A 14,840-nucleotide genomic window follows, 5' to 3' on the forward strand; every position below is an offset into this window, starting at 1 on the left:
TGTGGCTTATTGAGCCCTTTGAGAATGACCAGTATTTACAGCTGGTTGCCAGGGAAACTGTGACAAGAAAGGAAGCATCGTGTCACTGCCATTATGGATTTGGTCATGTTTTCTTTCACTCAGAAAGCACTGTCTTCAGAGTGGTAAATGAGCGTTCACTAAAAACCTGTGGGACTGAACCAGATGTGTGATTCTTTTCAATGTGATAAACTGATTTATTCCTCAAACCAATCACACATTGCCCAGCAGGTTGGATTAAAGTAACTAAGGTTGTATTCCTAAGGGTCTACTCTGTTAGAGTTAACTTTACTAGTCATGTTTAAAAAACATGAAATTTGTCTTCTTGGTGCACAGACAAAGAAAAAGACAGAAACAACATCATACAACAGCAACAACATCATATATAACACTGAAACATAGTCATAGTCATCACCAACATGTATAACATAAAATATGAAATTAGATAAAAATAATAAAAATACTACTGCTGCCCAGAAACACTGGGATCTCATCTTTTAGATTTTTGATTAAAAAGGTGTGCTGCACTGGGGAGAAAAGAAATCTGGAGTGGTTTGTGCATGTCTTGGGTGGGATAATCTGTCCTGATTTACTGAGTACCACTGCTGAGTGTAACGGATGTGTCTCGTCTATGATTATCGGATTTATTTTGTCCAACATGAACCTTTGTCATAGTAATGCACTGTAGCTTCTTTAGGTTTGCTCTAGAGAGCCCATTTAACCACGCTGTTTAACTGTTGCTTTACAACTGCAAATGTGACCTGCTAATATCTCACATCATTAACTTCTTCCAAAGATATGAGTGAAACTTTTAATTTTGACACATACGGTACCACATCTATTTTAGATAGCTGGTGCCTGATCCCCTTGGAGCATGCAGTTTTAATTCCACTGTTCTTCTGAAGCCTCAGGAAAACCCTTTCTTTGCTTGCACACAAAAGTCAATGCTGTGTTTCTAATACAATGATCCATTGCATAGAGGCCTGAAATACACAGCAGAACATACAGCCCTAGAGTGGAATGGGCTGTGTGAGTGACACCCGTCCCTGGTCTGTCTGGTCATTTTAATTACTAGCATGTTGCTAGTACTAGCATGTTGCTACGCATTGGAAGCCTTTCAAATGCATGTTCTGGATGCCAATCGCTCACTAACTGGCTCCTGAAGATATTGGGAACAGACTGGGTGGGTATACCCTTGTCCTCTGCCAGAACCCCACAGCTAAGAGTCACCAGGGTGGACTCTGAACCTGCATGACCAGGACAATTAACATGATGATGACAACCAACCAAAGACAAGACCATATGCCTGATTTTATACAAGCACAAAGTCTGTCTGTCTGCCAGCCTACCTGTCTGTCTGTATACAACATCTTTCCATCAATGCATTGAAAGAGCATATCTCCTCATACACTTTCCAGTGTTGCATCCGTGTCTGACATGTTCTCCTTCACTCTTCTGGTCTTTAAGAATGATTTAATAAAAACAACCTCTGCCAGCAATGCTGTGATGCTCAGATTAGCACATGCACTGGGTTCAGCTGTTCACACTGAACACTAAGATATTCCATAATTTTCATCAGGTCTTCTGTTCATCTGTCGTAATTCTTGCTATGTGACATGGCTTCTGTGAAGGTTTTCATTTCATTCTTTCAGTGTAATGCAATGGAAAAGTATAGCATAATCCTGGTTCACCTTAAGAGAGGCACAAAGTTGTACTAATCAGATGACTCTAGGAAATGAAGTACACCTCAGACAGATATTGGATAGCTACACAACATGAAGGTGGAAACGAATACAGTCCATCCATCCATCCATCCATTCATTATCTATACCCGCTTATCCTGGGCAGGGTCGCGGGGGGAGCCTATCCCAGCGTGCACTGGGCGAGAGGCAGGAATACGCTCTGGACAGGCCGCCAATCTATCACAGGGCACACACACCATTCACTCACACCTATGGGCAATTTAGGCTCTCCAATCTGCCAACCGGAGTCCCCAGAGGAAACCCACAAGGACACGAGGAGAACATGCAAACTCTGCACAGAACCACAAAGGCCCCAAGCCAAGATTTGAACAGACGACCTTCTTGCTGTGAGGCGACAGTGTTACCCACTGCACCACCGTGCCGCCCAAAGAATACAGTACCCTCCAAAAATATTCACACCCTTTATAAAGATGTGCAAAGAAGGCCTTATAAAATAAATTATGCAGGGAATTAGTTATATTGTATATTGCTTTATAATAATTGCTTATAGGAAAACAAATCTACAGCTATAAGTTTTTCCCCAAAAGACAGATGTCTTGTGTACCTTGTGCACCCTCCCTTCACTAGGAGTGCACTACTGAGTCATCTTCTGTAATGTTTCATTAGATTGGTGAACATTTGACCAATATCCCCCAGCTTCACTGCTTGGGCCCCTATTGTTTTTGTTCTGATTTTTATTATTACTTTTATTATTGTTATTTTAAAATTTTTGGTATAAATTCTTTCTTATCATGAAAATTGGTTGGACTGTTAAGGATGAGGGCCCCTACGATATGTATTAAAATTTCACTGATTTGCCAGTTCGTGACACTATTGCAATCAATCATTTTTTCAATATTTAAACTATTATACGTTGGCCAAAAAATGGTTTCTCGGACCATTAAAGTGCATTTGGTTAGATTTTTTTACTGTTTTTAATATTTTGAATAACATTTAAACATCTCTTTTGAAGGTGACTGACTTTATTTGCAGAAAACTTTCACTAATACGGTCAGGGGACACTTCTCTTTAAAAATAATGTAAATTTAAAGAAAGTTGATACTCCAGAAAAAACGGTCACAGTGAGCCAAAAAAATGTATGTTAAAAAATGTATTAACTCCCAAATTGTTTGATAGAAATTTGGCAGCTGCATTGGCATTATAAACCAAAGGACAGTGATGCAGGAAAGTCACATGGTGGTGCTGTAGAGCACAATATTTATAAAAAAGCATAAATTAATGAAAAATAACTGTTGCCTTTTAGACATTTAAAACTTGCTGTAGTGACCAATTTAGCCTTCTGGAACATAAATCTGTACCTTATTTGTCGTGGCCATCTTGGACTGCCACCATTTTGGATTGATGCTATTCTGAAAATGTTATTAGCCATTTTACTACACATTCTGTCCCCAATTCTGCCTAACCACAAGGCTGAGACCTTGGCAGATTGTTAGAGGCACTTCTCTATAGCCACTTACTGATTTTCTCACTGATTGGGCACTTGGTGGTGCTAAAGCTTATTTGAATATTCAAAGAATCACACGTATTGTACTTTGTATTGTCCTAATGTTGTAGCTTGTACTGCCCTCTAGTTTGACTTAGCATAGGTTAGGTTCACTGTGTGAACTGGACTGTGTTCTTGGCTATGAATAACTGTACAAAATGAGTATTGCACCTTATCGAACCTGTGTTTTGTAGTTGTTCCAATGACCTTGATATGCACTTTTGTACGTCGCTTTGGATAAAAGCATCTGCTAAATAAATGTAATGTAATGTAATGTCTCTCAAAAAGTTCTCTAAAGAATGTTTCTATCAAAAAACTTATGGCTGCAGTGTTCATTTTTTCTTATAAGCCTTAAATTAATCAAATTATATCTATTAAGTCTTGAGTTAGTTAATTGGCTTGCTACCAGGACTAATTGGTAGGGCACATCTTTCTGAATAAAACAAAATTTGAATGGTGTTGATTGGTTAAAAATATCGGAACAAGAGCTAATTTTGTGTCCAACCTGGAAACCTCCTTGAATCTTATTGTTTTGGAAGGGTTCAACCTTATTTGCAGTGGCCCGCTTCAGTGTCTGCAAATATTTGCCTCAACCATGCACTACACCACCAGATTTCAAACATGAGCTTACTTTCTGACAGTGGCGGTTGCTGTGCTGAAAATTAACAGGGCAGATGCCTTCCCTTTAACTGATCATGGGTCTCAACCTGTTTGCATTACTTTTCATTGATTATCAAGAGTGCCAATGATCAGAATAACCAGACAGGCAAACACACAGCTTCTTTCTTAAATTTCAATTTAGGAAACTCAATTTTAATCACTAAATGCATGTAACAAAATAAGATACCCACCCTGTTAACTACATCAGTTGCCTTCTGGACAACCTTCAATTAAGGCTAGAAGATCTGCCTTTAAATTACAAAATCTGTGCACTGCAGATCTTTGTCATCAATGTCATCAAATCCAGTCCCTCTGACAACCCCAGGCTCTGAAATCAGTCACTGTGTAGCTGACTTGGCTAAAAAATGTTAGCTAGTAAGGTGATGTATTAAGCCCACTGTTATACTGTAGCTATGCTGTACATTAGGTATAATCATGTAACATATCTGTAACTTGGTAGCTATGTTTCTAGTTACATATGCTGTTCAAGCAATAAATAAATAAATAAAAATAATCACACACTCCAGTTCCAGATGCGTTTAGCAGTGTTTACTTGATGGCATTTCACTCATAACTTTGTCTGGGTCTCATATAGTACAAGCAAAAATGTGGGTCTCTGCATTTATTATCTGTCATTAGCAGGGAGGTCAAACATTTTGAGTGCAATGCAATCTAAATAGGCATTCCACACACAAACATAAAACAAAATTGCTATCTGGACCCACTTTAACAGGTCATTTTACAAGGAAAGGAAAAGGAAGGTCAAGTAAATATACAAAATCAGAGTAAATAAAGTTATTAAATCATTTCAAAAGTGCACCGACAGTTCAGCGATGTAACTTTTTAACTTTAGAAGTTAAATTTCTAAATTTCTAATTTATGAGAGTCACAGAATTAGTACATAGCTCTTCACAAGGAACAAATCTGCCTCTAGGACTGAAATTTTGAATAAAGTTAAACACTTAAATGACCTCTCTTTCAAGACTGTTTGACGTATTGGCATGCAGTTTGCACCATTTTATTCAGAAGACACTTCTTTGATATGCCATAAGTTATGCCATGTTAGTAGATATAGGCACACAAAAATACCAACTTTAAAATTTTGGACAAATCAAAACTAACGGTGGTGCTATAGAGCTCAAAATATGAAGAAATTCAAATGTTCATATAAAATCCGTTGTGGCAAACACGCCTGCCACAGGCCACCGAAGTGGCTTTCCTTGGGGCCCTCCAGCACAGAGACACAGGGAGATGATGTTAAAACAGTCCACATTTATTCAACGAGGGTTTGGCAAGATGGTATAGCCAAATGAGCAGATGTTAACGCTGTCATGACAGAAGCTGCCTGGTGTGGGTGGGGATGGCAGATTTAACCTGTGCGCAGTGATTACCTCACTACGCACAGGTGCAGCCACTCCTGTTCCTGGGTCCAATTAGCCTGGCCAATTATCTAATTCTTCACCAATTATCCAATTGGCCAGGTCTAATTAGCTTGACCCAGGGCAGGTGTGGCTGCTTAAACCAGCCATCCCCACACCACATACCCCCAACGCCAAACTGAGGCCAGGGAGAACCTTGGCCGAAGCCTACACCCCCCCCACCCCCACCCCCACCCCCACACTCCCAAGAAAGCAAAAGACAACAAACAAAAACAAAAACACTCCAAACACGGTAAAAAAATAATTTAAAAAGTCAGGGTGGGTGGCCCCGGAACAGTCCAGTACATGTGGTGACCCTCCTTCGGACGACAAGGCAGCCCTTCTTCCTCCTCCCTCCTGGAGCACGGGAAGTCCTGGGCTGCTCTGCTGGCTGGTGGGGCGTCACCGGCTTGGGCTGTTCCACGGGCTGTGGTGGGGTGGCTGGGCTGGTGGGCTGGTGGACTGGCCTTGTTGGTGCTGGGGACCTAGGACCCTCGTTGCATTGGTGGCCGCCATCGGCTCTGCTGGCAGGCGGCTGCAGGCTTATCCAATCAGGGCTCTGCTTAGGCAAACCAACCAGGCCAAAACAAAGAATAACAGCAACCAAAACGGACGAGAAATTAATCAAACCATGCGCACCCCTGTGCGCCGCCGTGGCTGACCCGCCTTCCCGGCCAAGTCCAGCTCACGAGCGCACACACTCTCGTGCACCGCCTCGCTGACCTGCCTTCTCGGCCAGGTGCAGCTCCTCACATCCCAGCTGAGGATTGCCTCCTTCCCTCCTGGTCATCTTCAGCTCCCATTTTTGGTCCCGGAGGATCCACAAGCCTGTCGGAACTCACTCGCCTCCTCCAGTGTGCTTCCTGGCTGGCCCTCCTGTGCTCTGCTGGCCTGAGAGTCCCACGTTGGGCGCCACTGTGGCAAACACGCCTGCCACAGGCCACCGGGTCTCTTTGTGGGGCCTCCGCATCAAGACACAGGGAGAAGATGTTAAACAGTCCACATTTATTCCACGAGGGTTTGGCAAAAAATGTTACAGCCATAAGTCAATTCAAACAGTCATGACAAGAAGTCCTATGTAGGTGGAGGCAGAGTTATTGTCGCAGTGACTTACCTCACACGACTGTTGCTCAGTTACTGTTCTTGGTCATATAAGTCACAATTACTAATATCTTAAGAACCAATTATCCAATTGGCCAGGTCTAATTAGCTTGACCCAGGGCAGGTGTGGCTGCTTAAACCAGCCATCCCCACACCACATCCGTTTTTTCACAGAGATCTTGAAATATCTACTCTGATCAATACTTCATTTGGAACATATTCATAATCTCTATGGGTCCCCTCCATCATTAATTGGCTGCCATTTTGGATGGTTTAATTTTTATTCTGCCAGTTTTGGATACCAAGGCTTGTGATATCAACAGGGATTGACAAAAACTCAACAAAATTTACAGTTTAATTGAGGAGCTCCTGAGCCATAGGATCAGGTGTCACACAATTTGGTACACACATGTAACTCCTTACCGGGAACAAATATTCCTTAAAGTCCCATGGACTCCACCATTTAGATTTTTTGTAAAACACTTTAACATCTCCTCCTTGTTACATTTTGGCATTCTTCAGGAGACCCTTCTTTTTAAAAGTTGTTCTAAGAAAGTTGCCATGCCAAAAACATGGCCACATTAAGCCAATGAACTTTCAGTGGGTGTGACCTTTTACAAAACAGCTAATAAATTAACAAGCACGAAAACGTCCAGACCTACGGCGCAACTTGGCGAACTATATTTTTTGGTTGATTTTACGCGCTCATATATGTCAGTGGTTATCTCAGAATTCTGACTGATAGCCAGGTCAATATTTTCACTGGAGACTTGATACATCCCGCCTTATAACTTCAAAGTCCCAGGTCATTTGTGAATGGTTTAAATGGATTTTGAAAACAGATACTTCATGCTACAATCATAACGGTAATGACTGTGCTGTGAAGTTTAGGTAGCAAACAACCAGGCTGAATCCTTTAGACGTAATTTACATAAAAACTATACGCTCAGATCGCCTAGTTTCACTCACTGTGCCCAAGCGGAATCGATAACGTTTCAGAAAATATATAAGTTTAAAAGATTTAATTCAATCTTCTACTGGGACTTTTGCCGTTTATTGAGGGTGTGACAGAAAATTTCGGTGCCGCTGACTATAATCTTCTAATTTTCACATTTACGTTTCGATTGAGCAAGTACCAGTCACAGTACATTTTTATGGGTTAGTGCTGTCAGATTGTGCTAGGTACTTTAACCTTCTACAGCGATCAATAAAGGCTAACAGCACAGTACCACTTACATCTTGTCACTTGTACCACCATTGTAATGAACGAAAAAAGGATACAAACTACCTTCTCTATGAGAAATGTGTTGCCGAGCTCACGCGCATACACTGCTGGCAACATTCTAACGTTCCGTTTTGCCTTCCATACTGTCATAGCTAGCTAGCTATGACATGTCCTCACCTCTGTAACGTTATTTGTTGTCCTCCGTGTGTCCATCTGTATCGGTGGTTGTAGCTGTGTGTACTTAGCTCCTACTCATGCGTGCAGGATAGCATCCATACGCGCAAACTGTCTGCACCTCCCGATATCACCACTTAGAACGGCACGACATTTTTAAGCAGTTTTATCGCCTAACGTTACTTTAGGTAACCCTAACATGTTTGCGTTTCGCCTACTCCTACTAAACGAAGCACCACCTGCGCATGCGTCCCGTTTTGCCTACTTTTACTAAATGAAGCACCACCTGCACATGCGTCCTACTAAATGTCCCTCTCAGATTGTCCGTGAATGAGTGAGTGAGTGACCACAATTTGCCATGTATAGTCCACGGCGCCAGTTCCTGCGCGCCGTGGGAAAAATGGTTTGACTTAATATGATATAACTATGGATATATATTGATAGGCACTCAAAGACTCAATTCTATTGTATTGGCCAAATCAAAACACATAATGGTGCTATAGAGCTCAAAATATGACATATTTACATGAATGTGTCCGCAGTAAGCAAATTAATTTGTATGTGGGTGTGACTTTTTTTTTTTTACCAAAAAGCTAATAAATCCTAAACATTTTGACAAAATGTGTATAAAACCTGGTGTGTTAATTGACAGTTCTGTTATATGCGCAAGCCCCAAGAATTTGGCCTGATTCAACCATGGGGTAGCGTTATAGAACTCAACGATTTTTAAACTGACCAAATTTGGTGTCGATTGGCCATTTGTTGGCACTATAGCAGTCTTTTACATTTCCAAGAATTAAAAATGGGTAAGTCCTTCTCGATTTGACATAGGAACTTTGCTCTTCTCATGCAGAATAAATTTGCCTTAGGGACCCATAAACCTACTATTATGCATTCACTGCCATTTTGAATAAATGAAAAACACTTAAAATTCATCTCCTCCTTGACGCTTTCACTGATTTGAAAGGAACTTGGAATATAGCATCTACTCATGAATATCTGAAATCGCAGCATAAATAAAGTTGTTACACTTAAAAACGTGCCCATAGTAAGCCAATTAATTTGCATGTGGGCACAGCTTATCAAAAAAAAATGCTAATAACTTTGGTAGCTATGTTGGCATTCACAGCACGAGCCAAACACAAAGGTATTGGCTCAATTCAATCAAATGGTGGAGCTATAAATTCATAAAATCATAACAAAACCGCTGGTGTCTTCTAGAGATGTAAAACTTGCTGTTGTGATCATTTCCTTCATGTGGAACATATATCTGTACATTTTATGTTGGAAATGCTATTATCCATTTCATTTTGTCTTGAGTTTTACTTTGTCCCTGAACAGTGTTTCTGATCTTGCATACAAGTGTTTCCTTATTATGGTGATAATTCTTCTGTCATAAACTGATGCATTCTTCCTTAGCCTACCCGACCTTCTGTGATTGCTGATCTCACCAGTGCTCTCTTTCTTCTTAATGATGTTCCAAATGGTTGATATTGGTAAGCCTAAAGCGAGGGCTATGTCTCTGACAGTTTTTCATATTTTCAGCTTCATAATGTCTTCCTTGACTTTCTTTGGCACAACTCTAGTCCTCACATTGACAAATACCAATAACAGACTCAAAAGGCAATCAAAAGCCTAGAATCAAGATTAAATACTTAAAGCTCTCCTATACCTGCACTATGGAAGCAACTGAACACACCTGGCTAATCAGAAATACCTGCAAAGCCATTATTGTGCCCTGAAATGGGTGGGGGTAGGGGAGGGGTGAAACCAACATGCATAATACCTTTTAATAAAACTTTTTTTAAAATAAATCTGCACTTTAATCACACGTGAACTGTTTGACTACAAATCTAAAATTGTGGAGCACAGAGCTAATATCAAACATTATGCAGCTCACTGTATATGAAACATTGCCCCTACTCCCAACCAACAAATGTGGATTCAGTAAGATACAATACTTAGTTCTATCATGTTCACTATCACTATAATGTTCGCAGGTGTGCATCAGATATGTATGTGTGCACTTTCAGGGATGACCCAGACTCACCCAATGTCCCCTTTATAGCCACCTCACTGGCACTGTCTCCCTTGCCGTAGCTTTAACTATGACTGCAAATAGCAGTAGAAAAGTCCTGTGAGCCTCGTCCCTCTGCTGCCCTCTCCGCAGGCAAAATCTGTAAACACAGCCCTACTCAGCAACAGGGTCTCTCAACACTGAATTCACCAATACTCTCCATTCACATGTCCTTCCTCCAAACTGGTCTCTTCTTCAGCAGTAACAAAACCTGAAACCAACACCTCTCACTCAGGTATTTGCAGGGGTAGAAGACGCATGAATGGAGCCCCCTTAAACCCACTCACAGTTTGCCACATTCACAGGATGCTATGCTTTTCCAAGAAATGTCCTGGGCTCCTGGCCTCTGAGTACAACGGAATGCAAGTTCCTTGTTGACCATGAGGTCAAAGAGTTAAATGTGTTTCTTGCTTTGTCTCACAGGTACCTTCCACAGATCTCAAAGCTCCATTGTGACAAACAAATTACTTGACCTTGCCAGCCCCCTATGATATCTAATAAATAAATAAATATGTGACTGATCATATTTGGACAAAAACGATAAGCCGTATTAAAGCGAAGTAAGGATGTACGGTTCCGCCTATTAACCCGACGTATTTGGAAAAGTTTTCCAGTAAATAGACTTCAAAAGCACTCCAAAGGCAGGTCTACCAAAAACGATGGAAAACATGTGATGTAGAACTATGTAAAAATAACGCATACCTACCAATTATCCAGGTGTGACCATCTTTTTCGTATAGGCCTACAATCTGATTTATCTGACGTAGGCTATAAAAGAAAGGTCACAAAACCAAACAAAACACTCAGACTAAAATATAAATGTAAAAAATGCCATTATGTCCAACTTTGCTACATATGAAGAACCCGCGAGTTCTTCTTTGACGGGAATAGTCAGGCTACTGCATGTGTTTGAACGATGTTTCCTCAGACCACAGAGAATAACAGAGCCTGGTAAGAAGTGAGGGTGATGTAAATCGTCTTCCAGCAACACCAGGTCCATGATCTCGCCAAAGATGGTAGCGGCACACACTTCTGCCCATGCTTCTGCGTCTGCAGAATGGATTATTTGCCTGGATAAAAGGTGAGTTGTAGTCGTTTCAGCGCGATTAATTAGCTACAAAATCGCGTGCTTTATTTCTAAGGCGGAATCACTGACTCACAAGCTGACAAGTAGGCTGTAACATAAAACATTGAAAACCTGCGCACTCCCGGCTATTTCTACCATTGTGTGCTAGATTGCTTAACGAACGTGTCAACAATGTTATTTTTCTGGTTATTTATTTACAGATAGTGTACATTATTTCCTGGAATCAAATTGATAAATCTGTCGATGATATGATGATGCAAAAATCACCGCAGCAGATAGATGTCCTTTAATAATCATGCATTTAAAACATATTTAGATTTAGACACAGAGGCTTGATATTTTGAGATACTGAATGGAAATGCAAGGGCACCTCGTTTATTGCTTATCAACAAAAAAGTAATTTGTATACTTATAAAATATATAGCCACGAATAGGCTAGCAGTCTGAATAAATCCAATATCATTGTCAAGAGGGAGGCAGAGCCGCAGTGGCTTGCATGCAGCGGACTCAAGTCAGTCCTCGCGTTACAGCCGTTCGCTGTTTAATCGTGTCTGAATTCTTTAAAACCAATCCCTCGTTTACGTATGACGTTAACGTGAAAATGGGTGCTTTGATTGTTACTGTCGGTTTTCACTTAAATAGTCCGTAATTGTGGGATTTGGGGTTTCGGTTGACTTAGTAGGCTAGGCTATAATATAGCCTATTTCTGCGAAACAAAGGAGCGATAACCGAGGATAGTGTTCGTTACAGAATATTGTTTATAAATCTGAACAGAACCCGTTTTGCAATACCATATAGCATATTTCATTTGTTTGTATATGTCTACTGTCGAATATAGGCTATTTGCCTACTCGTTAGCCTGTTACAACCTACACTATCTTAATTCTCTCGATCGAATTATCTTCTTTGGTCATCAGTCTCAAATTGAGATGAAAAGAAAACATTGATGGCCAGAAACCACGCCTGAGTGATGCTAATTTTACCCTTCCTACCCCTATTTGCCATTTCTTTTTTCGTGAGAAAGAAGGTACTCGGGTAATGCACTGGACTTAAGTTCCCTGCATTACAGGTGCAGTGGTCACAACAGCATTATCCTGGAACATTTCAGCAGGAAGCATCCTGCAGAGTGCTCAGGCTAATTACCATGGCAATTTGAACCACGGGGAAGGCATTCTCAGATCAGTTCATAATGTATTTATGACACATGCGGGGACCTTTTAATGGGCCCCTGAACATGTGCAGCTCAAAGATGTTGCGGATCATCTCTCTGCAAATCAATACTCTAACATTTATTCTACAAATCCTCTTCCGATCTGCAATGGCAGGATTTTCAGGTCACATAATAAGGATGATTATCACTGACCCCTGTCACTCAGACTCTAGAAATTAGCTAACCTTTATTGTCAGGTATTTCATGAGTTCTTTGGAGAGGTATTTCAAGTGTTCTATCCTGTAAAAACAATGAAGGTGTTTGTTTAAATTAATTCCACAGTTCCAAAATTTGTTGAAAACAAAGAATGTGTAGCATTGACGCCAAGCTATTTTAACAGTTGCCTATTTGATATTGAATAATTACTTCTTTGACTTGGCATACCCACTGCTGTTTGTGGGAGTGGTCAGTGGAATCCAGCACCTCTCACAATAGGTGAAGTAGAATACTCTGTACACAAAGCTGTGTCTGAACAGCTAGTGAAAAGCAAAGATCAAAATCCAACGGGGGGGAGGGGGAGGGGTGGCTACAGAGCTAAAAATATCACAGGTGATAAAGGTGGGAGGCTGTTTTTCTTTCAGGTTGCCCTAGATCAGTGGTAACCAACCCTGTACCTGGAGATCTACTGTCCTGTGGGTTTTCATTCTAACCCTAACAAAGCACACCTCATTTAACAGCTAGAGTCAGGTGTGCCAAATTAGGGTTGAAATGATACCTACAGGATGGTAGATCTCCAGGAACAGGGTTGGTTACCAGACCATTAAACTCACCAGTCCCACTTTATTAAATGTTGTAATGATGAGAAAACTACCTGTCTGTCAGATTACTCCTCTAACACAGATGATGCAGGGCAGCAGCCTTGTTTTCTTCTCTGCTGGCCCTAGGCAGAAACAGTGGCTCCGTTCCTTCAGTTCTGCATTACATCTAGTGTCTGAGGAAGGCCCCAACATTAAACTCCCTGTCCCTGGTGTACCATGAGCATGTACGTGCAGTAGGGCCTGTGTTGTTTGCTTCTCTGTGAGTGGTGTTAAACAGAAACTAGTGGGCTTGCATGACACTCCTTGTGATGCGTTATGGTGGCAGCTCAGATCAGTCATGCTCGCTGACACAGGGCACATCAGAACCTGGACTTCACATTTAATAAAAATATCAGTTTTCTAATTGTGACACACTGATTCCAGAAAAAGTGGACTGCCAGAAGCACCAAATTTTTAGTAGGATATACTGTGCAGTCCATACGTATTTGGACAGTGATTCAATTCTTGTTGTTTTGGCTCTGAACCCCAATGCACTGCATTAGAATTGAAACAAGGAATATGGGGTGCAGACTGTCAGCTTTAATTTGAGGGTACATCTATGTCAAGTGAACCTTGAAGGAATTACAACACTTTATACATAGTTCCTCCATTTTAGGGGACCAAATGTAATTGGACAGTTGGCTGCTCAGCTGTTTCTTGGCCAACTGTGTGCCATTTGCATAATTAGTTTGTGCATAATAAAGCTAACAAAAGGTCTAGGTCTATTTTGGACAGATGAGACTAATATTAACCTGTACCAAAGTGATGGAAAGAGGAAAGTGTGGAGAAAGAAAATAACTGCTAATGATCTAAAGCACCCCTCCCTCATCAGTGAAACATGGTGAAGCATAATGGTTTGGGCATGTATGACCGCCACTGGAACTGGTTCATTCGTGTTCACTCATGAAGTGACTGCTGAGGGCTGTCATCCCTGCCCCATTACGGTAACATGTCACTGACAATATGCTTCATCAAAAACTCAAACATTGCAATGTACACCATGTTGTACCAAAATAAATTTTAAAGAAATAAAAATGTACACACGGTAGCTCAACCATGTTTTATTAGTAGGCCTATTTTTCACATTCTTAAAAGGAAAAAAGCATGTTTTCTTGACTGAAGTCTATCACCAGTCTATCAATGTATTTTACTGATATATTTGTTCCTATAGCGGCAACTGCCTGCTATTCAGTTGCCTAAAAACTGCCTTTTTTAGTTTTTTAACACCCAGCCTTAATTTTGCATAGCCTATTATTAGGCATATGATCATATTGAACCATGGTTGTGTTAAATGGTGGTCTTAAGTGATGTTTTTATTGTATATAGGTTATTATAGTACACAATAACAAAAAAGTCTAGCAATAGACTGGGCAACTGAAAATTTCTGCTAATCAATATAAATAAAATATTAAAGACCCTGTGCAGTCAAAATCATGATTTTAAAATGCTTATATTATGACCAAAGACTATAAGGTTACTTACACATTGATTTTGAAAGTATTTCATAAATGTATGTAATTAATTTTTTTTTTTCTCTCCTAAAAACTATACAGTGCTCGACATTGCCGTCTGGTGGAGTATTTGGTATTAGTGGTTTTGAGACCAAGATCGTGACATCATAAATGTTTCTAATTTGCATTGACCAATGTGCGGTGGCCAAAACACTCACCCAGTATGAATATTTATGATTTGATGCTATCGACAATCTAATTAAGCCTTTGCTTAATACGATCAGTTAACGTTAAAGTTACTTAACATTGATATAGATTATATTACAAATCATAATGTTAGCCGTCCTAACCTCAATTTACTTCGCTGTCGATGATG

The 14,840-nt window shown here is 40.5% G+C and overlaps 1 protein-coding gene across 5 annotated transcripts in view; it reads left to right on the forward strand.

Annotated features, from left to right (window-relative positions):
• The first annotated feature begins 10,725 nt into the window (after window positions 1-10,725).
• rapgef4a (Rap guanine nucleotide exchange factor 4a) overlaps window positions 10,726-14,840 on the forward strand; it is a 131,204-nt gene continuing 127,089 nt past the window's right edge. For 3 of the 5 annotated variants that reach the window (XM_064327210.1, XM_064327212.1, XM_064327211.1), the window contains exon 1: window positions 10,732-11,000. In XM_064327210.1, coding sequence (XP_064183280.1) covers window positions 10,918-11,000 — 83 coding nt within the window. In that variant the 5' untranslated portion in view covers window positions 10,732-10,917. Of the gene's footprint in view, window positions 11,001-14,840 lie in introns of all 5 variants that reach the window. The other 2 variants (XM_064327215.1, XR_010328979.1) reach the window with 2 other exon arrangements.

The sequence above is a fragment of the Anguilla rostrata genome, chromosome 3 (genome assembly GCF_018555375.3).
Source record: "Anguilla rostrata isolate EN2019 chromosome 3, ASM1855537v3, whole genome shotgun sequence".
Classification (NCBI taxonomy): domain Eukaryota; kingdom Metazoa; phylum Chordata; class Actinopteri; order Anguilliformes; family Anguillidae; genus Anguilla; species Anguilla rostrata.